At 38.0% G+C, this 27,683-nt stretch overlaps 1 protein-coding gene and 1 long non-coding RNA gene across 7 annotated transcripts in view; one reads left to right on the forward strand and one right to left on the reverse strand.

Moving 5' to 3' along the window:
* LOC106008495 (uncharacterized) overlaps positions 1-1,182 on the reverse strand; it is a 32,760-nt gene extending 31,578 nt beyond the window's left edge. For 2 of the 3 annotated variants that reach the window (XR_015450673.1, XR_002391686.2), the window contains exon 1: positions 852-1,174. This is a non-coding gene — a long non-coding RNA (uncharacterized LOC106008495). Of the gene's footprint in view, positions 1-851 lie in introns of all 3 variants that reach the window. The other variant, XR_015450674.1, reaches the window with a different exon arrangement.
* A 72-nt stretch (positions 1,183-1,254) lies between these two features.
* Positions 1,255-27,683, forward strand: part of LOC101699947 (cyclic AMP-dependent transcription factor ATF-7) — a 101,811-nt gene continuing 75,382 nt past the window's right edge. For 3 of the 4 annotated variants that reach the window (XR_001182827.3, XR_206384.3, XM_004872752.3), the window contains exons 1-2: positions 1,255-1,417; positions 24,076-24,144. Coding sequence is in view for 2 of the 4 variants with exons in the window: in XM_004872752.3 (XP_004872809.1) it covers positions 24,097-24,144 (48 nt within the window). In the remaining 2 variants the exon portion in view is untranslated. Of the gene's footprint in view, positions 1,418-1,443; positions 1,748-24,075; positions 24,145-27,683 lie in introns of those variants that run through there. The other variant, XM_004872753.4, reaches the window with a different exon arrangement.

The following is a 27,683-nucleotide window of genomic DNA, read 5'->3' on the forward strand; positions in this document are numbered from 1 at the left end:
ACCACAGGAGGGACCAGATGTGTCTGATCTTCACATGACTGGAATACTGTAGTCCTTTGCTGTCAACTTTTATTAAATATTTCCTGAATAACAATTATAGTAATAATTTGTTTGTTTTTGCATTGCTGGGGATTGAACCCAGGGCCTTGAGGGTACTAAAGAAGCACTATACCACTAAGCTACAACCGCAGCCAGTCTTACAGTGTTTTTTTAAATTGCCAAGCAGTTTCATGTATCTCATTTGATCATTACAATTCTGACTAAAATGGGCTTGCTAGCCCCACTATACAGAGCCACAGAGAAGCATCGCACCCCAGGACACAGTTTGTAAAACAGCAGCACAGCTGTGGTGGTGGGACTGCTTTTTTCCAATACATTCACTCTAGTTCTAGGGCTAAGGGTATTTTAAATTACTTTGCCATTAAGGAAATGCTGACTCTGAAGGGTAGTAGAAACAAACTTCATATTTTTTTAAAAAAGTAGCCAGTTCCTGATGGGCACAGTGGCACGTGCCTATAATTCCAGCTACTGGGAAGGCTAAGGCAGGAGGATGATGAGTTTGAGACCAGCCAGGACAATTTAGCGAGACCCTCTCTCAAAATAATGATTGTAATAATAATAATTAAGAAAGGGCTGGGAATGTACTGTAGCTCAGTGGTAAAGCACCCCTGGGTTTCACCCCCGGTACTGAAAAAAGAACAAACATACATATAAACAAAACACGTAGCCAGTTCCTGAAGCTGATCTATCCCCACCTCCCTCATTCCCCCACCCCTCCCCACAGTCACACAGAGCAGAGTTTAAGGCACACTGGTTGTACTCTAAGTGTAGAAGAAAATACAACTACTCACTTGTTTGGAATCCTGAATTCCCTTGTTTAACTTGATTTGCTTACTGACCCCCTCTGCCCTAACAGCTTTACTCAGGTATAATGTTATGTTGTTTTTAAACTTTGCTCCCTGAGATAATCTCATTCTCTAGGGCAGTGCACGCGCGGCGCTGCCGGCTGTTTATCATTGAAAGCTCTAAAAGGTTCGCAATCACTGCTCTAGAGTATCTGCTTCACCTTTTGGATCTTCACTACAAGCACCTATAAAGCGAGCGAGCGCGCACACACACACACACTCACACACGCACGCACACACCTCCCCCCCCCCCAACACGTGTGACCCTTGTATACAGTTTGCGCTCGGCCTTCCACCCGGGCCCGGCCCACAGTAAGCCCCGCCCCTCAGTCCCTTTCCAACTCAGCCCCCTTGAATCTCGCCCTGCCCCTCCCCCCTTCTCTCGCGAGAGGTGAGCGATCCTGGCTGGACGGGAGGAAAGTATCTGCTCCGCTGAGGGGGGGAAAGGAGGAGCTGGAGACAGACTGTGGGGCAGAGCGCGGGCGGGCAGTAGGCGACGGAGCTACCAGCGGGTAAGTCCTATTAATATAAGCTAGTCCGTGATCTGACAGGAGTTTCCCCTTCAAGTCTGGCCAGTCCCAGCGTCCCGGGCCGGGGTCTCCCCTCCCAGTCTGTTGGACGGGGGGCGCTGAGGCGGTGGCCGGGCCCTGTCTGAGGAAGAGGGTGGGGCATAGACTAAAATGACCAGTAAGGGAGAAGGAAGGCACGATTGGCGGCGATGAGCGCTAATGAAAGATCATTTTTATCTTGGGGCGTGCCGCCCCTCTTCTCTCCCTCCTCCCGCCTCCTTCTTTTGGGGGGGAAGGCGGGGCCAGAGGCCTGAAGTGTGGGGAGAACTTGGGGTAAGTAGCCCCGGGGGGCACAGGGCGTGGCAAGGAGAGGGGAATTGAATTCTGAGAGAAGGGTAGTTTAGTGGAGCCAAAAGGAAGGATCGTGGAATGGGGTGGGATGAGAGAAAGTGGACCACTAAACTAGGTTGAATAGTCAGGACTTTCCAAAGAATGGGGTTAGGGGTTTGGCATTGGAAAGGGCAGGAGTACTTGGCAGGAGGTAAGGATGAGTAGGTGAAAACAAGGACCTTGATCTGGTGAAAGCATACTTTGGGCTTGGCTGCAAAGATAGGTAGGGATAGATCATTGGAAATGAGCGTGGTGACATTTCGATTGAGTAAAAATATCAGAGGCATGATAGTAGAGAAAGTTTGGATTTGAAGAGAATTATTAAGTGAATGAGTTTAGGAGCGCAGTGTGGATGAGTTGAGTCGCCAGAATGCATGACTTTAGGAATAGTGTGGGAATGGAGAGAAGTAAGGGAGGTGTTTGGAAGAGAGACGTCTGAGATGCACAGGTCTTTAGCCTAAGGACGGAGGCTGTGCTGTTGACTTAGGACTTTTGGTGGTTATGACACCCAGTCTGATGACCAACTTGGAAAAATGCTGGGCTCTAGAATGAGAGAAATAGAACACTCAACACTTCTCTGATTTTCTCCTTCCATTCCCCTTCCCAAATTTTATCTCTTCCAGAACACAGGGATGTGGGCTTGGTTGGGACTTAAGCAGTCCAAGTTGGAGCCCCAAAGGGACTTATATGTTGCTCTGAATTGCTTGTTATGTTCTCTCACTGGGGTATTTACTACCCAGGGAACCTCCAGCCCAGATTCCCTCGTTGCTACTTACCCAACTTTAAAAGTTTGTTTTCTACTTAACAGAGGGTGTTTTAACATCTCTTACGGTCCTGTCACATTAAGTGTAAGTTTGTGGAGGTGTGCAGGTTTTCCTCAGCAAGCTCACTTGATTTCTATGTTTAAAATTTTGCAGTAATGTAATTTCTGTAGAAACAGCAATCTTTGTAGACATTCTAAGTACAAATATACTAAAATGAAATTTTTTCCATTTAAGTGTGGCATCACTCATTCTTGAAAAGTTATTAAATGGATGGTTGTATTTAGTTTTAATTAGCTTATTTATTTTTAAATACTGTAAAATGTACACATATTTCAGGAAAGTGAATTTTTTTTTTCAATTTTTTTCACGTGTATCCAGACTCTAAAGACATATCATAATATCATAGGGCAAAGGTTGGGGAAATCAAACACAATTTGTATTTAAATGTGGAGATGTAAGGTAAGTGGAGGCTATTGTGAAATGTAGCGTGTCTGTAAGAAAAGAAGCTAAAGAAAAGTTTGGCAGCTATGCTAAGTAGTCTTGCCAGTTTGCATTTAATTCTGTATTACAGACAGGCCTTTGGCCTTTGTTTAATAGTTATGTATCATTTAATAATGAATTACACAGCCAATTAATAACTCGTTTACTATTTTGTAGATTTTTTTTTTACATTCCTTCTCCTTTTGCTTTTGAGAATTGAAATAATGTCTGAAATACCAATATAAGGCTAATATATGAAGAGAAACCAGACTATATAATTTTTGTATTAACCTTTGGTTTTCGGCAACCGTTTCAAGCTTTCCTCTTGGCCAGGACATTGCTCCTACAGCACACTGAGACCAATTAATTACTGACTCTTTAGCGTTAACTACTGAATTGAGTTCCAGTATTTCACATTAAGAACATTACCATAGGACATTCAGAACATTTTCACAGTTTGCTTGGCAGCAGGAAAAAAAAAATACGATGGGAGAGAGCACAGTCCCTTGTTGTTTTGGTCTTCTAGTCTAGAATTTGTGAGGGCTTTTACTTGGGCATATTAAGACTTTTTTTTTCTCACTAGTGTTACCACCCAGCAGAGAGCTAGAGAATAACACTGCACATCTTTCAATTTGTGGAACAAAGTTTACACTCTGGTGGTTTCAGTGTTGTAATTTTTAAACACCTTTGTTTACTATGAGTTTGAAATGTTAATAGCTGCCGTTTACTGTATCTTGTTCTCTTTCCTGTCCTCACCTCTAACCCCAAATGGAAATTATTATTTCTGACAACTCTTAAGTTACTGCTTTTCCCAGAGTAAATTCCCTGGCTCTGCCTGAACACAGCTGGTCTGAAGTTATTGTTTTGTGCATGTCAAGACTAAATTTTCTGAAGCTGCAGTGGGAGGTAGTCAGTGTTACCACAGCCTCCTATCCATGTCTGATAAGGAGGAGCCTTCTTCTTGCAAGGAAGTTTTAGGTGGAGCCAGTAGCACTGGTGTGTGAGTGCCTAGGAAAGACAGCTATCTTCTTGGGACCAGTTCGCAGGCTGGCATATGATTGTCCTCTATTCCTTGATAATGGTACTAACGGTAAGGGCAGATGTGTCTCTGAGAAACATAATCATAGCATTTGTTAAAAAAAAGAAAGTGTTCATTTCTTTTGTTGTTGGTTTCTCTGAAAACGGTTCTGACTTTGAAGTTCATGAAAAAAATCTCCTATTTTATTTTTGTTTTTTTGAGACAAGGTCTCACTATGTATTTCAGGCTGGCCTTAAACTCACTATGGCCAATGTTGGCCTTGAACTCATGATGATCCTCCTGCCTCAGCCTTCTAGGTGCTGGGATTATAGGTATGTGCTACCACATGCCTGGCTTCTATCAACTTTAAAAACATGTCAAAGAAAACATTTTTCTTTTTTCCTCTACTGGGTATTGAACCCATGGCCTTCACACTGAGCTACATCCCCATCTCATTTTATTTTTATTTTTTATCTTGAGGTAGTCTTGCTAAATTTTCCATGCTGGGTTCAAATTTGAGATCCTCCTACCTCAGTCCCCCAGAGTACTGAGATTTAGGTGTGTACCACCACACTCAATTTAAGAAGATCATTTTATTTATTTATTTAATTTTTAAATTTTTGGTACCAGGAATCAAATATAGGGCCTTGAGCTTGCCTGGCAGGCACTGTGCCACTGAGCTACATCCCTGGCCCAAGAAAATAATTTTTAAGCTTCTTGCCATGTATGTATTTACTTGTTTGTTTTTGGCTTTTTTTTTTGGTTTGGTAGTTACTATTGTTTTTTGGTTTTTTGTTTTTGGAGAGAAGATCTCACTGTGTATTACAGGCTGGCCTTGAACTTGTTGTGTAGCCCAGGCTGGCCTCAAACTCAATATCCTTTTCCCTAAAGTACTGGGATCTGACATGGTCTCATTTTTAAATGTTGCCTTCCTGTAAAAGGCTTCTTTTAGTTTTTGGGGGGGTTTTTTGGTACCAGGGGTCAAACTCAGGTTCCTCCACTTGTGAGGCAGATGGCTGAACCACTGAGCTAAATCCCTGGCCCAAGGCTTCTTTTAGAATCAAGTACATTCATGAAGTACACATCATATTTGAAATCCTTGATGGATGATCTTTTAATGTCTGAATGCTGTAAGGAAGAGAACCCCACTTCACGGATAACCTGTTCCATTCATTATTGGAGTTCTAGTTTATGTGCTATTGAAGCCAGCACCGTTATTGGAGTTCTGTCATCTGAAGCCACACTCAATAAAACCAATTCTCTGTCAACATCATAGACTTCAAATATTTGATGACACTTAAAGCCCCATTAAGACATCTCTCTCTGGATAAATACTCCAACGTCTTCTGTTTTTCCTTAGATGACATTTTAAATAAAGTTCAGCTTTTTTATCAACTTAGTTGCCTGAGTTTTTTTAGAGTTCCTTATCTAGATATGAAGATAGCATCTCAGATACAGTGTAACCAACACAAAATATAGGGTTAAGGAGATCATAACATCTTTTTTTTCTTCACTCTTTACTGCTATTCATAAAGTCTAAAGTCATATGAATTTGTACAGTTGGTGGGTTTTTTTTGGTATTGGGGATTGAACTCAGGACCTTGGGCTTATGAGGCAGGTGGCAGCACCACTGAGCCAAATCCCCGGCCCACAGTTTTTTAAACATAATTGAAAACTTTACATTTATCCCTGTAGTTATCATCCTATTAGTTTTGACTTATTATTTTTAGTATGACAGTGTTTTTTAGCCTCTCGATCATTCCTCATATCTTTGTATTATTGATGTGTTTGATAAACATGATGTCTGTGTTTTCATGTTAGGTCACTGGTAGAGCAATGCTATATATTAGTAGCCTATCATTATGTTAACATTAATTAACATTTTAGAGTAAAATATAGTTATGAATCCCACATGCTGTTTTATATCATCTAACCTTGTATTACTAAGTATCAAGAAGTGTTCTGTTAGCCAGGCACTGTGACACACCTAATCCCAGCGACTTGGGAGGTTGAGGCAGAAATATCATAAGTTTGAGGCCAGCCTGGGCAGTTTAGCAAGTCCTTTTCTCAAAGTAAAAAATAAAAAAGACTGGGAGTATAGCCCTATACTAAAACATTTGCCTAGCATTTGTTAGGCCCTGGGTTCAATCTCTAATACTGTAAGAAAAAAAAGTGTCCTGTTAAAATACAAATGTATTCTGTTTCTGACATCTCTGAGCTTCTAGGCCAGTGAAAAATACAAAATGAAGCTATATATTAGGTGCTGTTTAGCCATCTGATACTAGTGCTTATAGATCACTACATAGTTTGCCAATTGTTCATAAACAATATACTCAATCCATTTTAAAGTGTACCTGGGAAATAATTTGTTTCACCAGTCTATAATTTATGTAACCTACCTCCTATGTCCCCTCCCCCCCTTTTTGGTATTGGGGATCGAACTTGGAACCTTCTGCTTGCAAGGCACGCAGCAGAACCACTGAGCTAAATCCCCGGCCTTGTCCCATATTTTTAACATTATAATTTTTTCGTTCATTTTATTTTTTTTTTATTGAGACAGGGTCTTGCTAAGTAGCCCAGGCTGACCTGGAACTCATGGCGATCCTCCTGCTTCAGCCTCTGGAGTGCTGAAGTAGAGGCATCCACCACCACATCCGGCTTTTTCTCCGTTTAAAAAGCTTTTGATCCTGGGTGGGGGATTTAGCTCAGTGGTTCCACCGCCTGCCTCACAAGCTCAAGTTCTTGAGTTCAATCTCCGGTAACAAAATAAAATTTTGTGATCCTGAGTGCTTTCTTTTCTTCCTTTATTTAAAAAAAAAAATAATGAATGATTAACAGTCTTATTTATATTTGGACAGTTTTTGCCATTAGATGAAATTCTGTTTTGGAAACTTTTAGGAAGAAACTTATTCCATAATGATTTTAAGACAGAAATCAAGGAATTAAACTACTGCCTATTAAACAGTTATATTGTAGCTTTCCTATAATATTGACATTTCTAGAGCTAGGGATTTAGCTCAGTGGTGCCGTGCCTGCCTTGCAAGTGCAAGGTCCTGAGTTCGATTTCCAGTACCAGAAAAAAAAATATTGAGATTTCTAATTTAGAGCTTTTTTCTTTTTTTCTCTTTTTTTTTTTTGGTATTGGGGATCGAACTCGGGTCCTTGCGCTTGTGGAGCAGGTGGCAAAACCACTGAGCTAAATCCCCTGCCCGCTTTTTTCATTTTTGATTTAGAATAAAAACCTACATCAACTATACACCACACATGTAATTGCTGTTTCTAGTGGTAATTTGTTAGTATGGAAGTCTGACTTTCACATGCTGTGTGCTGGAGGTGAAATGGTGCCACAAACCCAGCAGAGCATCAGAAGACATCTCTAGGAACTAAAGATTTTGTAATGGCAGCCAACAACTTTCCTGCATGTTAATTTTAGACCTGACAGTTGAATTTATGTTTGAGCAATTTTAGCTGATAAATGCATTTTTAAACCACCTTCCTCTTTTGGGGTTTTAATTTTTACTTTCATTTTTAAAAATTGCAAATTGTGAATGGAAATGTTTGCACAGATTAAAGTAGCACACCGTTATGCAGGGACAGGATGCATTTTGTAAAGTCTGTATACCTTCTCATGCTTCTGAGACTTAGTCATGAGTTCTGGGAAGCAGAAAGATACACTTGGTGACTTCTCAAGCTCCTTTCTTGTCCATACATTCGTAAATAGAAACTCAGATCAAGGAACTTACTATTGAAGAATCAGGAAGAAAAATAGACTGTAAAGAAAATGAAATTGAAATAGTTCTACTGACTGAGTGCAGATGGATAAGTATAAGGAACATAAATGATGAGAAGTAACTCCTTTGAACTAAAAAAAATCAGAAACAATAAATATTTTGCATTGGAATCATTTGTTGTCTTAAAAATATTTTACCTTAGGGCCGGGGATTTAGCTCAGTGGTTCCGCTGCCTTCCTAGCAAGCACAAGGACCCGAGTTCGATCTCCGGTACCAAAAAAAATTTTTTTTACCGTGATATTTTCTCTTCAGCATTTCCCTGGTGGACACTTCATTTTGAAAAAAATGTTCTTTTTTTTTTATTTAAATCACAGTAATATAATTTCCTTTCCTTCTCTTGTTTGTTTTTTAATTTAGATTTTTAATTTTTTTTTCATCTTTCATTTTGTTCTCCGAATAAGGTGCTGAGTGTATACAATGAAGCAAAATTCAGTTCAATTTTGAAAGTAAATATTTGCTCTATATCTTCGTTAGTAAAAAGGAAGAGTGTTAAAATTTAGGAAAGTTTTTGTGAAAAGATAAACTTTTTATTTAGTTCTTAAAACTTAGTGGGCTTTTGATCCCCGGTACCAAAAAAAAAAACAACTTAGTAGGCTTACACTTAGGAAAGGTTTCTAACTAAACCAAAGGTGAATTAATGTATAGTAGTGGTCTTGGAAAGTCTTAAGTATTTACAACAAAACTTATTATAAACTTACAATTTTATTAGTTTTTGCTTTTTCTTTTTTTTTTTGCTTTTCTCATCTTTTGGTAATTGTAATCCTAAATATTCTCATAGAGTTGAAACTAGACTCTGTAAAAAGTTTATTTTTTCTGTTGAATACTGCATTCCTCCTTAATAAATATCAGTTTATGAAAGTCTACCGGGAGCTGAGGTTTAGCTTAGAAAGTTTGTGAGCTTGTGGCTTGGGCTTCTGTGTTAGCTATTCTTCCATAGCCACAACTTCTTACAAACCTCAGCTTCGTTTCTTTGAATTGCCTGCTGTTATCTCCTTATCTGGTAGAACACTTCTTTCTAAAGTACATAGGGAAAGGTTACATGCCAAACTGGTCAAATTTAATTAAATTTTATTTATTTATTTATTTATTTATTTATATTTTGAGATAGTGTCTAACTATGTAGTTTAGGCTGGCCTTGAATTCACTGGGTAGCCCAGGTTGGTGTTGAATTTGTGATAGTCCTCCTGCCTCAGCCTCCCAAGTGCTGGGATTACAGCTGTGCGCCACCATAGTCAGCTCAAAATTTTATTTTGGACTTTAAACTTACTATGCAGTAGAAAAAAGTTCATCTTTCAGATTTTAAAACAAGGGAAAGAGGTGGAGGTGTAGTTCAGAGGCAAAGCATATATTCAGCATGTTCAAGGCCCTGGGTTCTATCCCCAAAATACACACACACACACACACACAACTATTTTCTTGAAGTAAGAATATGCTTAGGGAAAAAAGGGTGTTTGTTTGTTTGTTTATGGTAATACTGGGAATTGATCCCAGGGCCTTCTAACTGAGCTAAATCCCCAGCACTTTTTATTTACTTATTTTTATTTTGAGACAAGCATGTTTCCTCTCTCTGTCTCTGTCCCTTCCTCCCTCTGTAGTACTCAGGACCTTCAAACTGAGCTGCATTCCCAGACCTTTTATATTTTTTATTTTGAGATAAGGTCTTGCTAAGTCACTAAATTACCCAGGCTGGGCTTAAGCTTGAGATTCTCCTGGTTCAGCCTCCCACAATGCTGGGATTACAGTCATGTGCCACCATGCCTGGCTAAGTGATTTATTGAGTATAATATACAATTGCTGTAAATTGTTTATGTTGGCACCAGGTTTCTTGCTAGTAATACTTAAAATTTATTAAGCTTGAATAACACTATGTTGGGTTTGTTTTAATATATTTCTAGTACCAACATGACTCCTATAGCACCTTTTCCTTAAAAAAGTTTTGCTCAAGCTTAGGCCTGCAGGTACATACCTATAATCCCAGCACTCTGGAAGGCTGAGGCAGGAGAATCCCAAGTTCAAGTCTAGCCTGGGCAATTTAGTGAATTAGCAAGACCCTATCTAAATAAATAGGGCTGGGGATGTGGCTCAGTGCAAAGGATCTGTGTTCAATGGCCACTACTGCAAAAAAACAAAAAACGAAAAACTTTTATTCAAGCAGTAGTTTGTTAGCCAGATTATGTTTGTAATCCTAGTACTCTGGGAAGTTGAAGCAGAATTGCAAATTTGAGCCCAGCCTGGTCAATTTAGTGATATAGCAAGCCTGTGGCTTAAAAAATAAATAGGGTAGGAATGTATGTAGCTTAGTGCAAAATCCATGGGTTAAAAAAGAAAAAGAAAAAAAAGCAATTGTTTGCTAATATTTTTATGCCTCTGTGTTTGAGACCAGTGAGCATCAATCAGTGAGTGTTGGAATATCCCCAAATAGATCACTGTGATGCAAATATTTTAGGCAGACTGAGAAAATAGATCTTTTTTCCCATGATTGTCATTGTAAGATACTGTAGCTTCTTCCTTCCCAGAACCATATTGATACTGAGGGGTTTTTTCTTGGTTTTTTTTTTTTTTTCTTTTTTGGTACCGGGGATTGAACTTGGTTCCTTACACTTGCAAGGCAGGCGGCAGAACCACTAAGCTAAATCCCTGGCCCCTGATACCTAGGTTTTAATATTAAAGTCTGTTGGGTTTATTGTTGTTTGCAGTCTGAGTCTATGAGGATTTAAAATTGATCCATGGTTTATTGTGTGTGGGTTTTTTGTTTTTGTTTTTTGTTGTTGAGGTACTGTACCACTGAGTTACAGACCCAGCCCCCCACCCTGCCTTTTTTGAGACAAAGTCTTACTGAGTTGCCAGGCTGGCCTTGAACTTGGGATCCTTTTGCCTCAGCCTCCCAGATTACTAATTATAGATATGTACCACAATGCCCAGCAGCTTTATTGTTTTAGGAATCATTTTTTGTGGTACTGGGGATTGAACCCAGGGCCTCATGCATGGTTGGCAAGCACTCCACCACTGAGATTATTTTTTAATTTTTTTCTTTTTTCTTTTTTTTTTTTTGGTACCAGGGATCAAACTCTGGTCCTTGTGCTTGTGAGGCAGGTGGCGGAACCACTGAGCTAAATCCCTGGCCCGATTATTTTTTAATTTTGAGACAGGGTTGCTGTAAATTGCCCAGGCTGACCTCAAACATGCAGTTCTCCTGTCTCAGCCTCCCCAGTAACTGAGATTAACTGTGCTATGATGCCTGGTTTGTTTTGATTTTTTGGTTGACACCATACTAATTTCCAGGACTTTTTCTACGTCTAAAATGCACATTGAGGAGATCGGGAGTGTAGCTCAGTGGTAGAGCACTTGCCTGGCATTCTCAAGGTTTTAGGTTTGAACCCTACCACTGACTGCAAAAATAAATAAGTAATGAATTTGAGACCAAATGTATGTGTGCATGTGGGTGTGTGTGTGTGCATGTATGTGTGTTTTGTGATACTGGGAATTGAACCACACTGAGCTACTTCCCTAGCTCTTCTTTTATTTGGGGGGAACACCATCTTGCTAAATTACTTAATTGCTCAGTCTGGCTTAAATTTGGGATTCTCCTGCCTCAGGCTAACAGAGTGCTGGGATTACAGGTATACCTCACCAAGACTGGTTTTGATAGGTATTTTTCTGTTGCTATTTCTTTGTTTCTTGTTAATTTAGTAAGTGTGGCTTCTTTGCTTTTGCTTTATTAACCCTCCTTGGGATAACTCAAAGTAGTTCCTTGAACCTTCAAAAACCTTAGAAAACAGGGCTGGGGATTTAGCTCAGTGGTTCTGCTGCCTGCCTCCCAAGTGCAAGGTCCCGAGTTCATTCCCCAGTACCAAAAAAAAAAAACCCTTAGGAAACCTTAAAAAACTAGTCAAGAAGGTTCCTAGATAAAGCTACTTCTAGATAAATTCTAAGCTTTGGCCGTGTGTTGCTTATGATTCAGCCAGATTTTCATCCACATCTGTTTTCATTCATTTGCTACAAAACTATTTGGTCTGTTTAGCTGGCTTTTCTTTGAAACCCATCCCTGCATGTCTAAGCCTGAAATCCAGAAATTAATTTCAACCTTCTGTTTGATTGATCTAAGGACTCTATTGTTCTTATAGATTTTGAAGCCATGGATCTCAGTTTTATCTCAGTATCTACCCATCCCTTTATACTCTTACATATCATTGAGGATCCCAGAGAGCTTTTTGTTTATCTGTGTTGTATCTGTTAATATTCAAGATATTAGGACTTAAAAGAGGAAGTTTTAAAATATTTATTAATTTATTTTAAAATAATAGCAAACTCATTTACATGTTAACATAAAAATTGTATCTGTACTTTTAAAAAACGGAGGAAAGAGCTTCATATCTCTTTAATGTCTGGCTTAACAGAAAACAGCTGGTTTCTGTAGTTGCTTCTGCATTCCATCTTGTTTTGTTTTGTTTTTTTGGTACCGGGGATCGAACTTGGGACCTTGCGCTTGCGAGGCAGGCTCTGGAACCACTGAGCTAAATCCCCGGCCCCTCTGCATTCAATCTTAAGATATGTTTTTTTGGTATAAGTATATGAAGAGAACAGGAGTCACACAGATATATATAAGAGAAAAAGGAAAGACTGTTTTCAGATAATTGTACATAGTCTCCTTTGATAAAATACCAAAATCTGAAAAAGGATAGTTTCTTAAAGGTTAGCTGTAGTATACATCTGAAACCACATCTGTGAACTTTTAATACTGTTACATTAAAGTGCATTGGTCTGTCTTGTGCTTGCTCTTAAAATAGATCTTTTGCCCATGAGTGATTTTAACCCCCATGAACACTCTGAAAGGGTCTCAGATATCTTTGGGATACCTGGAGCCCACTTTGAGAACTACTGTCTTATAGTGCCAAACTTGAAAAATGCAGGTGTTTTCCACATGGCAGAAATTATAACCTTTCCAGCCTTCTAGTGCTTCTCAAAGGGTGGACCAGTGATAATTTGCATCAGAATTACCCAGGTTTTTTTGTTTTTGTGTTTTATTTTTAATTGAAAGTGTAAATTCTTGGACCCCTGTGGCAAGAGAATCCAAGAGATCTAGGAATCTATAATTTTACAAGATGCCCAGGTCAATATGCAATATTTGAGAACTATTGAGCTAGCTTAACCTTATTTTAAGAAAACCTAATTTCATTTCTTTTCTATCTGTGTTTCTTCTTCTTTTTTTTTTTTTGGTACCAGGGATCGAACTCAGGTCCTTGCACTTACAAGGCAGGCGGTGGAACCACTGCGCTAAATCCCCAGCTCTGTCTGTGTGTCTTGTCTTGTCCTTTCCTTCCCTTTCTTTCTTTCTTTCTTTCCTCTTGTGTTACTGGAGGGATAAACCCGAGTATGCTCTACCAATGAGCTACATCCCCATCCTCCCTTTTATTTATTTTTTTGGAACAGAGTCTTGCTGATTTACTGAGGCAGGACTTGAATTTGAAATCCTCCTGCCTTAGCCTCCCTGAGTGTTGGGATTATAGGAATTAGCCACCATGCCTGGGTTAAAATTTGGGGGTTTTTGCTTTTGTTTTTTTGAGATGGGGGTCTCACTATGCAGTTGAGGCTGGCCTTGAACTCACTGTGTAGCCAAGGCTGGCCTCAAACTCACAGTGATCCTCCTGCCTCAGCCTCCCGAGTGCTGGGATTACCGGACTGCGCCACCATGCCTGGCTCTAAAATTTAAATATTCAAGTGATCAAGTTGTGGTATGTGTGTGTATCAAACCCCCAAGTTGAATCTAATCACTATGTATTGGATATATACTAATAAAAAAATTAAAACATTTTGAAAATTCAAGCAAAAAGAAATTTATACTTGAATGATCACATTATAAATGAATTTATTAAGGATTAGCGTATAAATTCTGATGTTCTTCATAATTAAGGTATCTTAAATAGCTACATATTTTGATAGCTATCATATATACAAGGAGTTAGCAGAGTATGATCAGATAATAAATGTTATGCTCTGTAGACATGAGGTCTCTTGTACCTACCCAGCTCTGCCATTCTAGCACGAAAGTAGCCATGGCTAATACATAAACAAATAAGCATGGATGTATTCTAATATAACTTTATTTATAGGTGCTAAAAAGTGAATTTCATTAATTTTCATGTGTCACAAAATATTCTTTATGACTTTTTTCAACCATTTAAAAATGTAAGCCAGGGCTGAGGATTTCGCTCAGTGGTGCTGCACCCGCCTCACAGCGCAAGGTCCTGAGTTTGGTCCCCAGTACAAAAAAAACAAAAAAAAAACAAAATGTAAGTCAGCCAAAGTGACATAGGCCTATAATCCCAGCACTTGGGAGGCTGAGGCAGGAGGGTCACCGTGAGTTTGAGGCCAACCTAGGCCATAGTGAACTCAAGGTCAACCTGAACTGCATAGTGACTGTCTCAAAAAACAAACAAATAAAAATGTTACAAATGCTGGGTGTGGTGGCACTTCTCTGTAATCCCAGCTACTCAGGAGGCTGAGAAGAGAGGATCCCTGGTCAATTTAGTAAAATGCTGTCTCAGAAAAATAAAATAAGGCTGGGATATAGCTCAATGGTAGAGCATTTGCCTAGCATCCGTGAGGCCCTGGGTTCAATCCCCAGTATAACAATCAATCAATCAATTTATTCTTAGCTGGTACGCCCCACAAATTAGGTCTCAGACTGGATTTTACCTGTGAACTGAAGTTTTCCAACCCTTTATATAACTAAATTTAAAAATAATTATAAAATATTCTTAAATATTAAAACAATGAACATTACAGCATGCTCCTTTATCCTTGGTTTTGCTTTTTGCAGTTTTAGTTACCCTTGTCAACTGTGTTCCAAAAATACTGTATTAAATGGAAAATTTCAGAAATAAACAATTCGTGAGTTTTAAGTTTTGCACTGTTCTGAATAGCATGATGAAATCTGGTGCTGTCCCACTCCATCCTTCCCAAAACCCTGGGACTGAATCATCCCTTTCTCCAGCCAGTCCACGAATCCATTCTGTATATTGGCTGTGAGTCATCAGTAGCCTTCTCAATCATCAGATAAGTGCTTGTGTTCAAGTAACACTTGTTTTACTTAGTAATGACTCCAAAGTGTAAGAGTCAATGCAAAAGGGTGCACACTGGGGCATAAAACATGGAAAAACAGATTAATTCTAGTACTGCATGGCAATGCTGCAAAGAATATAGGGAAGAAAATACTATATAGAGAGTTCAGTGCTGTCTGTGCTTTAGGTATCTACTGCAGGTCTTGGGACATATGCTCTAGGGAACTATTAAATTTTCCTAAACAAAAATGATACTCCCTTCACTGCCTGCGTTGCAAATGCAAGGTCCCGAGTTCGATCTTCGGTACCAAAAAAAAAGAAAAAAGAAAAATGATACTCCCAAGAATTGTAGTACTACCTCAAATTGCTGTTTCTGAGCATTCATTTTTATAATAAGCATACAAGAAACACTGTTGTGTGCTGAATTGTTGGAAATATATGATTCAGTTATAAGTACTTACACAATATGCAAATTGTCATACAATTTTACAAGAGTTATATGAAAAGATGTGGTGTACCTGGATGCATCGGCACATGCTGGTGATTTTAATTATTCTGTAAACTAAGGCAGGAGGATTACAAATTCAAGGCCAGCCTAGATAACTGAGTGAGACTGTGTCTCAAAATGAAAATAATAAAGGCTATAGTTCTGTATTGGAGTGCTTGCCTGGGTTCAGTACTACAATTTAAAAAAAAAAAAAGGTTGTGTCCATTTCATGTATTGTTTGGAGTGTGTAAGAACAGAAGCTAGACCAACCTCCATCTCTTGATTTCTTTTTTTGCTAATTCTTTGTAACTCTGCCTCAGTTTTCCAGTCTGTTAACAAAGTGCTTTACAAAACCCTGGTATAAAAAAGAAGGCTGGGCCGGGGATTTAGCCTAGTGGTTCTGGCGCCTGCCTCGCAAATGCAAGGACCTAAGTTCGATCCCCAGTACCAAAAAAAAAAAAAAAGGCTAATTATTTTTAAATTATAGTAGTATATGTGCTTTATACGTAATCCTACAGTAGTTGATTTACCGACTAAGATAATGTATGCTAAACTATTGTGATGCTGAGTAATACAATGGAAAATTAATCCAGAATTTACAGACAGAAATTTCAGTTCGTAAATAATCTATTGCCTAGTAAAACTTGAGTCTTCGTCTTCTAGGGTTCATATAACCAGCAGTATAGTCTTATAGTTCATATGTTTACTGGGATCTCTTCTTTAGTTAAGGCAATTTTAGTAATGTGAATCAGAGCAGCACTGAGTATCCTGCAGAGAATAAAATGCTAAGACTGCTGTGATAAAGAGCTTCAGTGTTTGCACACTTTGGTTAGCAGCAGCTAAATTACAATCTGAAACTTGGTATTCTAAAATAAATTATGTATGTAGTTCAGGCTGGCCTTGAACTCATGGCAGTCTTGCCTCAGTCTCCCAAGTGCTGGGATTACAGGTGTGCAGCATCATAGCCGGCCTGTTATGTTTTTAGAAGAGAACTGTTTGCGTGTAATTTATTTCTTGTCAATATCATAAAGAAATGGAGCCTTTAGAGCTCTGTTTGGATACCTAAATTTTTCAGCTTTTCTACAGCTGAGCTAAATAGCATTCAGTACCTGCTAAGCTTGGTTTTAGTTCTCTTTATTCCTGTTATGACAAATGGTTGAGACAGCGTCTGTTTATTTTTTTTGTTACTGGGAATCAAACTCAGGACCTTGCACTTGCCAGGCAGGAGCGGCACCACTGAGCTAAATCCCCAGCCCTGTGTTTATTATTATTACTGTTTACTTATACTATCAGTAATACCTGTCAGGGAGCATTCATGGCATTCTGAAAATGGATCCTCAAAGGTAACAAAGGAGAATTTTTTTTTTTGGTACCCGGGATTGAATTCTCATCCTTGCCCTTTCGAAGCAGGCGTGGAACCACTGAGCTATATCCCCTGCCGAGAAACATTTTTTTTTTAATGGTAGTGCACTGAGCTGTATCCTCAACCCTTTATATTTTTTTGAGACAGGGTATTGGTAAATTGCCTAGGGTGGGCTCAAACTTGCCATCCTCCTGCCTCAGCCTTAGGAGGAGCTATTTTAAATTGTTTGATTTACCCTGTATATCAATAAAAGCTTACGTTTCTACCATGTCTTTTCTGTATGAAACTATTAATTTTATAATTTTAGAAAGCCTTCCCACTCTCCCTGTAGTACTGGAGATTGAATGCAGGGTCTTTGCACTGAGCTATATCCCAATTCCTTTTTATTTTTATTTTGAGAAGGATCTTGCTAAAATGCCCAGTTCTGGCCTCCAACTCATGATCCTCCTGCCTCAGCCTCCTCAGTTATTTGTTTGCTTCTTTTTAGGTTTGGAATTGTGGTGCATATGCAATTTTATATCCTGTCTCTTTTCTTTTTTTTTTTTGAGACAGGGTCTTGCTCTGTAGCTCAGCTATCATTGAGCTCACTATGTAGCCCAGGCTGCCCTCAAACTTGGGGCAGTACTCCTGTCTCTGCCTTCCAAGTGCTAGGATTACAGAGATGTGCCCCACGCATGAATTTTTTTTTTTTCTGGTACCAGGGATGAAACTCAGGAACTTGTGCTTGCCAGGCAGGCGCGGTGCCACTGATCTACGTCCCCAGCACCCTGTCTCTTTTCATTTAATATGTAGCATATTTTCATGTCATTAAATAATTTTTAAAAATTAAATAACTTTCAAAATGTCATTCTTTTTTTTTTTTGAACTGGGGACCTTGTGCTTGTGGGGCAGGCAGCAGCACCACTGAGCAAAATCCCCAGTCCAAAATATTATTCTTTTTTTTTTGAGTTTTTAAAATAATTTTTATTTTTTTAAAGTTAATATGTGCATTACAGGAAACAAAAACACAAGAGGCAAAGAACAAAGTCATTCGCAATCACAAGCAGCTTAGCTGGATGTGTTCTAGTTCCTGTGTGTACATACACGACATGCCATTTTGTGTGACTGAGTTTGTACAGTGTATGCCATGCTTTTCTACACATCATGAATATTCATCAATTCAAAATCCCAAAGCTACAAGAGTATTTTTGATAACGAAGAACACACTACACCAACTCAATCTGTTAAAATGTTATTCTTAATATCTTAAATGTAGTTGTTTGTAAGGCAGTTTCTTAATTTATACTTATCCATTCTTCTTACATAATGTAATTCCTATTTATTTGATCATCCACATGACTGTGATGAACATTTTAATATGTAAAGGATCTATGTTTTTGGTTTTATCTTTAGAATAGAATCCTAAAAAAAAAAATTCGTTCAGAGGGCATAAAACATTTTAAGATACTTAATGTAAGTGTTGGCAAACTGCTTTCCAGAAGGATTGTCCAACAAGGTACTCCTCAAAGTACTGTATAAAGATGCTGTATATTTGATTGGCATTCACTTGTGCTGGAATATATATCTTTTTTTTTTTTTTTGGTGCCAGGCATCAAACTCAGGACCTTGTGCTTGCAAGGCAGACGTGGTGCCAATGAGCTAAATCCCCGGCCCTGGAATATATATCTTAACAGCTCTGGCCAAGGTTTTGTTAAGGCTTCAGTTAAGGTTTAACTTGACAGACACCCCCCTCTTCCTCATTCTTAGCTCCCTAAACAAAAACTGTAGAGCTTCCTTTATGTTATTTGGGTGATAAGAAGAGCATATGGTTGGGCAGGGCATTTGGCTCAGTGGTTCCACTGCCTGCCTTATAAGCACAAGGTCCCAAGTTTGATCCCCAGTACCAAAAAAAAAAACAAAAAAAAGAAGACCATAGGGTTTATTGGATGTAATCATATACATATATTGGCTGACACAAGGTAGTCATATATATTTAAAATACAACTTAAATGTGTGTACCCTTAAATGCATAAATACCTGCATAACAATTGTTTTGTGGACCTGGCAACTTTCTGCAAATAACTTTTAAGTGCAAACTTGAATATTGACTTTAAATATTTACTAAATATTAAATCACTAAATATTTACTGAACATCTGCTGTATAAGAGGAAAGATTTACTGAAGTTTTTTGTTAGTTTTTTTTTGGAGGGGGGGTTTGGTACCGGGGATCAAACTCAGGACCTTGCGCTTGTGAGGCAATCGATGGAACTACTGAGCTAAATCCCTGGCCAATTTTCTGAAGTTTTTACCCAGATCTCTATATATTCTATCCCATTCTCCTTTTCATCACAGATAAAGTAGTCATTTATTTTTTAGTCATGAAACAAAAGTAGCTCTCTCCTAATCACTAACGTATTACCATTTCTTTTTTTTTCGGTACTAGGGATCGAACTCAGGACCTTGTGCTTGTAAGGCAGGTGGCAGCACCACTTAGCTAAGTCCTCGGCCCCACCATTTCTTTAATAGCAATTATCTGCTGTTAATCTAAAATTGTTTCATTTGCTTATTGTCTCTTCTCTTTAGAATGTAAGTAAGCTCTATGAGGGCAGAAACCTTGCCTGTCTCTCTCTTTTTTTTTTTTGTCTAATTCATTTTTTTTTTTTTGGTACTGAGGGTCAAACTCAGGACCTTGTGCTTGTGAGGCATGAGAGGCACCACTGAGCTAAATCCCCAGCCTAATTTATTATTGAATTGCTTAATCCCAAAATATATGATAGGTTTTGTTTTGTTTTGTTGGTACCAGGGATTGAACTCGGGTCCTTGCGCTTGCGAGGCAGGCAGCAGAAGCACTGAGCTAGATCCCTGGTCCTAAATTAATGAATTTAAATTGACTAAATGTGCATGATTGAAAAAGTAATTGTGATTATTAATTTCAGTCTTACTAAATCCTTTACCAATACTATTAACCTCTCTTTTTTGGTGCTCTTATCTGTTCTTTGGAATTGGTAGCTAAAGAATTTGATAAACAATCATAGATAGTAGGAGGACTAGCAAGGGGTCTAAATAATATGTACACTGATCAACCTCTGATTCTGACAATTTTGGGGGGGCGGATACTGGGGATTGAACTTGGGACCTTGTGCTTTTGAGGCAGGCTGTGGAACCAGTGAGCTAAATTCCCGGCTCTCAACCTCTGATTAATTTAACTGTTAAATTATGGCATCACTCTTAACACTTATCTGGATTCTTTCATATCAAATGAGTAAAAGGTTTTTCTGTTTTGGTTAAAGTCTGTTGTCTTATTTTTATGTCCACTTTGCCTGACACTTAATAATTCCTTAGTAATGTCTTTTGAATGAGTGAATGAATGAATGAATGATAGAAAGTCTAATCCCATTCTAGATTTTAGTGAATCTTTTATAATTATGATTCATATGCCTTTCTCATTTTTTGTTTCTAGCAACACTTACTCTTTGTCATTAGGAACCTAACAACAGACCCTCATTGTAATTGTACAGGACTTTAATTCCTTACTTAGAGTTGGACCCTGAACATGCCCGATCTTCTCTAATTCCTTACTTAGATTTGGGCCATCTTATTAACATCAGTGGGTTACTAGAGAAATGATCACATCATAATCAGATTCAGAGAATTGATTCTGTAACCCTCAGTGACAGACTCCATCTTTATTTTATTTAAAAATAATATATATAGAATATCTGTTTGGTTTTTTTATTTGCACATTGAGCATTTTAGGATCTACCTCTGGCTCTGACACAATATTTAGCACAGACTTTTTGTTGTTGTTTCTTTGTTTGTTTTTGGTACCGGGGATTGAACTCAGGACCTTGCGCTTTCAAGGCAGGTGGCGGCATCACTGAGCTAAATCCCTGGCTAACAGACTTTTTGAAATGACTTTATTTATTTATTTATTTTTCTTTTGGTACTGGGGATCAAACTCAAGAAAATGACTTTAAGTATTAAGAATAATTCTCTAAACCTTGCTTTTTCTTAAGTTCTCTCCCAGCAATCAGATAACTTTCTCTTTTGTGTAAATCCTAATTTTTTGTCATTTATGCATTCTGGTTCCTTTCATTGCATGAACCTTTTCCTCATCTGACCCTGACCTCTAGGACAGAGCCTTTTAATTTTAATGTGCCTTTGTTTTCCTGCTGTAAGATCCTTACTTACCTTGGCAATGCCTCTTAATGTGTGTATCCCTCTTCTGTCATTTATTGTTTATAAAATCCTTGAGTTTCATCCTGAAGAATAGATTGAGGAGGCGACACACTGTGAGCCCAGACACATGACCTGCTTGTCAAGCAGTAGAGTTACAAATGACCTGTGAGTTAAATTCTAGTGAGGGTGGTGTCATTATTCAAGATTTCACTTTTTGTCTATTCAGTTTATACTACAGAAATGTGTTGCTGTTTGCTTTTGAGAGTATGTCAGTTTGACCTCTCTGATAATTAACAATTTGAGTGTCAAATAGAAATAACTGATATTCTCTGTAGGTAGTATTTACTATAGCATACTGAATGAAGGAGATTTAAAAAAAAAGATACTAGCTGGGTATTTTTAAAATGAAGAGATAGATCATTCTTATAATTATTAAATAATTAAATTTTCTTTAAAGCAAGAATGATGGAAATGACAAAGGGCAATAGATTGAGGGAATGATTTAAGAACAGCTGTGGGTATTTAAGAAAGAAAACCTTCTTCCTCCCATTGTGACCTCCCTTTGGTGAAAATGGTAAAACAAAGGCTAGCAAATTGGGAAGGAAGCAGGAAATCCTAGTTAGTGACTGTCAGTTGAACATTTAAGAGAAATGAAAATACTTACTTGTTTTAGATTTTAATGCTTTTTCTCCCCAAGTTGTTTTCTTCCTTATTTTTCCCCCCAAAACATGATTTTTCATCCTTAAATCCTAGTAAATATGCCATTAAATGAAATTTGGAAGCCGTATATTATCATGTGATTGTGCAAAGCCAAGTTAAGGTTTGAATTTTATGGTTTGAAAGACACCATTCTAGAATTTATTTAATCACTTCCAATGCCAGTGTTGTCCCTCTTCTCAGCCAGGACCCTTTCTTTTCCCTAAATAAGAAGAAAACTGAAAATAGCCCCAAATAACAAAACCTAAATTAAAAAGTAAGGAATTCTGCCTGGTGCTTGTGTTGTATCTACGACCCTAGCCCTTGTTGTTTACTTCCTGATTGAAAATACGTTGGAGGACCTTTTTGAAATAAAATTTTTGTGATTATATTAGGAAAACAAGTTCTGGCACTAAGAATCAAAATTATGTCTAGCACAACAGATAGGAATTTTTCCAGAGATGAATTGCTTTCCAAAAATGATCTGAGTGCTCAGCCATAATGGGCTTGGTCTTTATTTTTATTTGCTTTTATTTATTTGTATTTTTTGTACTATGTTGTGGTTCTAGAAAGTGCTAAAAAAATCATGTATTTAAAACAAACAAACAAACCAGAAAAGCCCATTGCCCTGGGCTACGTGAAGAAAAATGAAGCTCTCGTTTCCCAGTACCCAATCATCAGCTTGAGCTGGCCTCTCCTAGGAACAGAATTTATTGAAGCAATTTATCCTGGCTAAATGTGATATAAATCTGTGTACACGTATGTACATACAGGGTCTCTTCTGTTACAGCAGTGCTGCAGCATCAGTTTCCTTCATAGTTAGACCATGTTCCTATAACATTGAAAGATGACCAAGAGGTCCCTTCTATTTTATGGGACACCTCACAATTTTAAACACTAATTAGTTGTGGAATTACTGATTAGGTAACCAGAAATACTGGTTTCTTTTTTTTCCGGTACCGGGGATCAAACTTGGGACCTTGCGCTTGTGAGGCAGACGCTGGAACCACTGAGCTAAATCCCCAGCCCAGAAATACTGGTTTCTAACTCCAGAGTTATTCTTAAGAGAGTAGGAGAGATACTACCCACCTGTCTTCTTCATTTTAAACGTGATTTTCTGATTACTAGATTCATTGTAGAATGTTAACATTTTATTTTAAGGCAGAGCTACAATTGACCATACATTTTGGTTTATCTCTCGGATGAATTTGAAATTTGGTTAGAGTTCTGAAGAAAATTGTTCCCTATCTTCCCTTTTTCACATTCTTTTGTATACCTTTCTCTCATAGATGGATATTTGAAAATATTGTCAGGAGTTCATTTTATTAAAGATTGTTTTTATCCCTCTATCCATTTTTCTTTTCCACCCTTCTAAAATACTGCTTATCTTTTAGGAATATTTTTACTGTGATTTGCATTTCTAATCCTTATTCCTCTCCCGTTTCTATTTTATTCTTAGTTGGAAAATGAGAAATTTTCCCAGCACATTCAAATTAGAATTACTGTTCTTTGACAAAGAATTTCTAACAACATTTCAAGACTTTAGCTTCAGTAATTTTAAAAAGTGTAAAATTCTGTTAAATTCTTCAGAGAAACAGAAGGGATGGATGGTGATGCCTTTTAGTGCCATTTCTTTTATCCCCTGCAGCAGCATACATCTGTTGGCTGCAAGAGAGCAGCCCAAGAACTCTGGCCGAGAGCAGCACAAACAGCCGGAACATATTCACCCAGTAAACCCCCAAAGAGTCGACATTTGTTTTATTGCTGCTTTTAAAAACCTAGCCATAAATAGAATCAGAGGGGGGAAGGGCACCGATATTTCTCCATTTGCCACAGGGACGATTTGTGGGGGACCAGGCTCCCAGTGGGGAGAGAAGGTTTTTATTTTTATTTTTTTATTAATGAAAATCATTTCCCATGTAGCCCAATAGGATGGGTGCTTTGTTTTCTTTGGCAGTAATCTGGGATAAACGACCCTTGCCAACAGTCTCGTAGTTTATACACTAGGGAGCCTGATTATGGCCCTGTAAAATGGAGCACCCCTCCTATAATCCCTTAATTAATTAAATGACAAATTTTGGTCTTCTCTAGTTCAGAAATATGGCTTCCGCATCACACGTTCAGTGGATTTATTGACATAGGGAACTGCACTGAGTTGTAATTCAGCAGACTACAGAAATGTGTTATATACTGCAACAGAAAGGAAAAAATCTAGCAAAGATTTGAATTTCCTTGACTATTTAAGTCTAAATTTTTCTAATTAAAAGTTTCAGTTGAGGAACAGCAGGTCATATGCCACCTGTCTAATAGTCTCCCCAAAGTAGCCTGTGTTTATACATTTGATAGATGGCATTCTTGGAACACCTGTTTCTAGGCTTGATATTTTTGAAGCACATTTTTTTTTTGCTCCAGTGTATTTAACATAACTTTTCCCTTACCTCCCCCTCCTCAGCTCCGCTCTGGTATATGAAATATGGGAGACGACAGACCGTTTGTGTGCAATGCCCCAGGCTGTGGACAGGTACGTTTACAATATACTTTATTGTGAATGTCTCGTTGTGAATCAAAGTGGCTGTTTTATCACTAAGGCAAAGAGTTTAAAGCCGGTATTTTACGTGATCACTGGAGGTAATCAGATCAGAGGATTTGCAGTGTGTAAATCCAAGTTATGAGGAAGTATAGGCACTCTACCATAATGAAATCTGCCTTGCTTTCTTCCATATTGTTATTCTACTGGTGTTTGTTTTCCAGCACAGTGTTGAAGAATACATGTTGCTCTCTCCCCTTCCTAAAGCTATCCATCTAAATACAAAGCAAGTTCAGAAATATCTTCTCAACTTTCCTGGGTATAAAAGTCTGCTTAACCTATTTGGAGAGGCAGCTGATAATGTACCTATTGATTGTGGACCCCTGGCTTTATAGTCTATTTCGATTTTTAAAATTAAAATAAAATGTTTCTTTTGACTGTTGGTTCAGAGAATCATTGTTAACAGCTAAGGCAGATATCTACAAATCCAACATAGAACTTGCGATCTCATAGCATTACATAAACATTTCCCCTGTCTGATGCTGTGAAATGCACTGTTCTCTGTGTTAACTGCCACATAATTGTTTGCATATGTGTATATATGTCAGATTTTTTCATCTTATGCTTTCTTAATAAAGTAATTTTGTTAAAATTGCCCTTTTTTTGTATTTTATTCATTCATTTTCCTAGATCTTCTCCAAGTACCATGATCCTCAAAGAATGAAAAAAGAAATACAAAAAAAGTTTTATCTGTCTTCATTAACTCATTTTATAACCTGCAGGGTAACTTTCTGTTCAGTTAGAAATATGTCATGTGACTGTCCAGTGACACTTACTGGTGGTATGTGAGATTGCAGACTAGTTCTATTAAACATTGTAAATACTTAGACAAAAAAGAAGAGCTAGGTTCTAGAGAATCTGAAGAATGGAGTTTAAGAGGTAGATGAGAGGAGGATAGTGACAAGGAATGGACAGAAGAAAGGTTGCAGATTTCAGTAAATGGTGATTTCAGATAAGACACTAAAATAGCTATTGTATTCTGTAGTATTCAGCATCCTATGGTGTATTTCCTTCCTTTATTTTTTTATTTTTTTGGTTTTGTTTTGTTTTTTGAGACAGGATCTCAATATGTAGTTCAAACTGGCCTTGAACTCACTTTGTAGCCTGGGCTGGCCACAAACTCACAGTGATCCTCCTGCTTCAGCCTCCCAAGTGCTGGGATTAGAGGTGTGTGCCACTATGCCTGGCCTTGTCAGAGTTTTAAACTATTTTTGACTGTGTGTTTTCTTCTCCCTTTCTTTTTCTCTCTTCTTCCCTCCCCCTCCCTTTATTTCTTTCCCTTTTCTTTCTAATAGGGATCTGTTAGGAAAATAGAATAAATTCCTTTCACTTTTCAGTTTTATTAAGATATGCTTCTAAAAATCATCTCTCCAGATTTTTGTGTGTGAATTTGATAATGTTGTTCACCATGATTCCCACAACTAATACCTGGTACCCTTCACTTATCTACTTGAAAAATCTTTATTTTTCAGTTAAAGAATATTTTTCTCATACTTTTTTTTTTTTTTTTTTTGGTACTGGGGACCGAACTTGGGACCTTGCTCTTGTGAGGCAGGTGGTGGAACCACTGAGCTAAATCTCCAGCTCCTCTCATACTTACTGTTATATTTCATTTATTATTCAAGCTACTCAACCTTGTACCTTTTTTATATGTTGTATGCTTAAACCACCCAGACCTAAGGACTTCTCAAAGAAATAAAAAAGGTTGATAAAAATGAGAAATACAGAAGTAAAGCATCTGTTAAACTCTCTGCCAAATAAATAAATAGCATCTCTTTAGGCTGTCTTGTTAGAAAAGAGTAGTCGTCTCTGAAATTCGTGAGATTTCACAAGTTTGTGGAATTTGTGTTTGCTTTTTTCTGTTTTTTTGTTTTGTTTTGTTTTTTTGGTACCAGGGATCAAACTCTGGACCTTGTGCTTGCGAGCCAGATGGCAGAACCACTGAGCTAAATTCCCATCCCTGTTGGGTTTTGTTTACCAGAAGCCTTTTCCTTCTTTTTTTCCTCTTATTTCTGAATTATGTGTTGGTATTTTGGTTAAGATTCAGTATAACCGGGCCAGGGATTTAGCTCAGTGGTTCCACCGCCTGTCTCACAAGCTCAAGGACCTGAGTTCGATCCTCAGTACAAAAAAATAAAACGAGATTCATTATAACCTCTGGCTTATGTTCTGAAAGCACTCCCCCGCCAAGTCGAGTACAAAACTTAAGGAAATTAGAAATTTCTTTTGGATTCAAGTTACTTGTTTCATAGGAAAAAAACTATAGTTTCTTAGGATAAAAAACTATAACTTAAGACTTTGAAGAGATCATGATTCATCCCCTTACCTCCTTTTCATGTCAAAACTATGTTTAGGCCAGATTATAGTTCTGAAGTTATATTTAGTCTCCTGCCAAGTGTCTTCCAATATTTGGTAACAAATAGCTCTAAAGCAGGGTCTCTAGAAGATGTACTGTGTTTACTTTATGTTATATGAAATAGTGAAAATCTGGCAGAGAAGATAAATTTGGTAAAGTTAACTATCCTCTTGGCCTGTCATCCAACTTCCTTATATCCCTTGAGAATGGTTTCATTCTGGAGCCACTTTGAGGCCTTCAAGTTATTTGTAGTCCACTTAGCATTGTCTCAAATTACTTACTCCAGGAATACTAAAAAAAGGCTACGTATAAGTCCCAGTATGGGTAATAAAGACCATGATAATTTTTGGAAGACATGGTTTAGAATCTGCAACTAGAGAAGTCTCAAAAAGCATTGGTTTCTACCAGGTAGAGAAGGAATGAAAGCAAATGATTCTTGGAAAGCAAGCAAGCAAACAAAACAATAGGAATCTTGGGGCCGGAGATTTAGCTCAGTGGCGCAGCACCTGCCTTGCAAGTGTAAGGTCCTAAGTTTGATCCTCAGTACCAAAAAAAAAAAAACAAAACTGTAGGAATCTTGCATTATTTCTCTGCTCCTTGTCCAGACTTTACCTTATGTATCCCTAAATCATGAATCATCCTATGCTTTAATATTAAGGGAAGGTGAAATTAAAATTCACCTAAAATAAGCTAGTGGATTATGCTTTGCACTATATAATCAAAACCACCAGGCTTTCAGTGGATACGTAAACATGTTTTGGTTGCTAGGTCTTTAATGGCTGTTATTTTTGGATGCTGTTCATGATCCACTTCCCAAAAGTAAGTCTGATGTGACACAGCTGAGTTCTAAATATGCTGCATGTAATTTTTTTAAAAAGATGGCTGCTGTGAAGGATGTGTTGTCTGCATTCTTATCTGAAAAGACAGGTGATAGAGTTTATTAGCTTTCTTATTTCTATTCCCCTGTTGAGATTCTTTCTCTTGAGGCCTCATCACCCTCGTGAAGAGGAACTTGGGAAAGCATTTTTTTCTACTAAAAACTCTATGGAATGTGGTAGCAGGAGTTGTTAATAGAGTGGCCTCCTGAGAATAGGTTAGTGTTGTTAAAGCAACCGTG

This window comes from Heterocephalus glaber, unplaced genomic scaffold (genome assembly GCF_053883595.1).
Source record: "Heterocephalus glaber isolate CG9 unplaced genomic scaffold, H.glaber_assembly_v1.0 deba00001060, whole genome shotgun sequence".
NCBI classification, from domain to species: Eukaryota; Metazoa; Chordata; class Mammalia; order Rodentia; family Bathyergidae; genus Heterocephalus; species Heterocephalus glaber.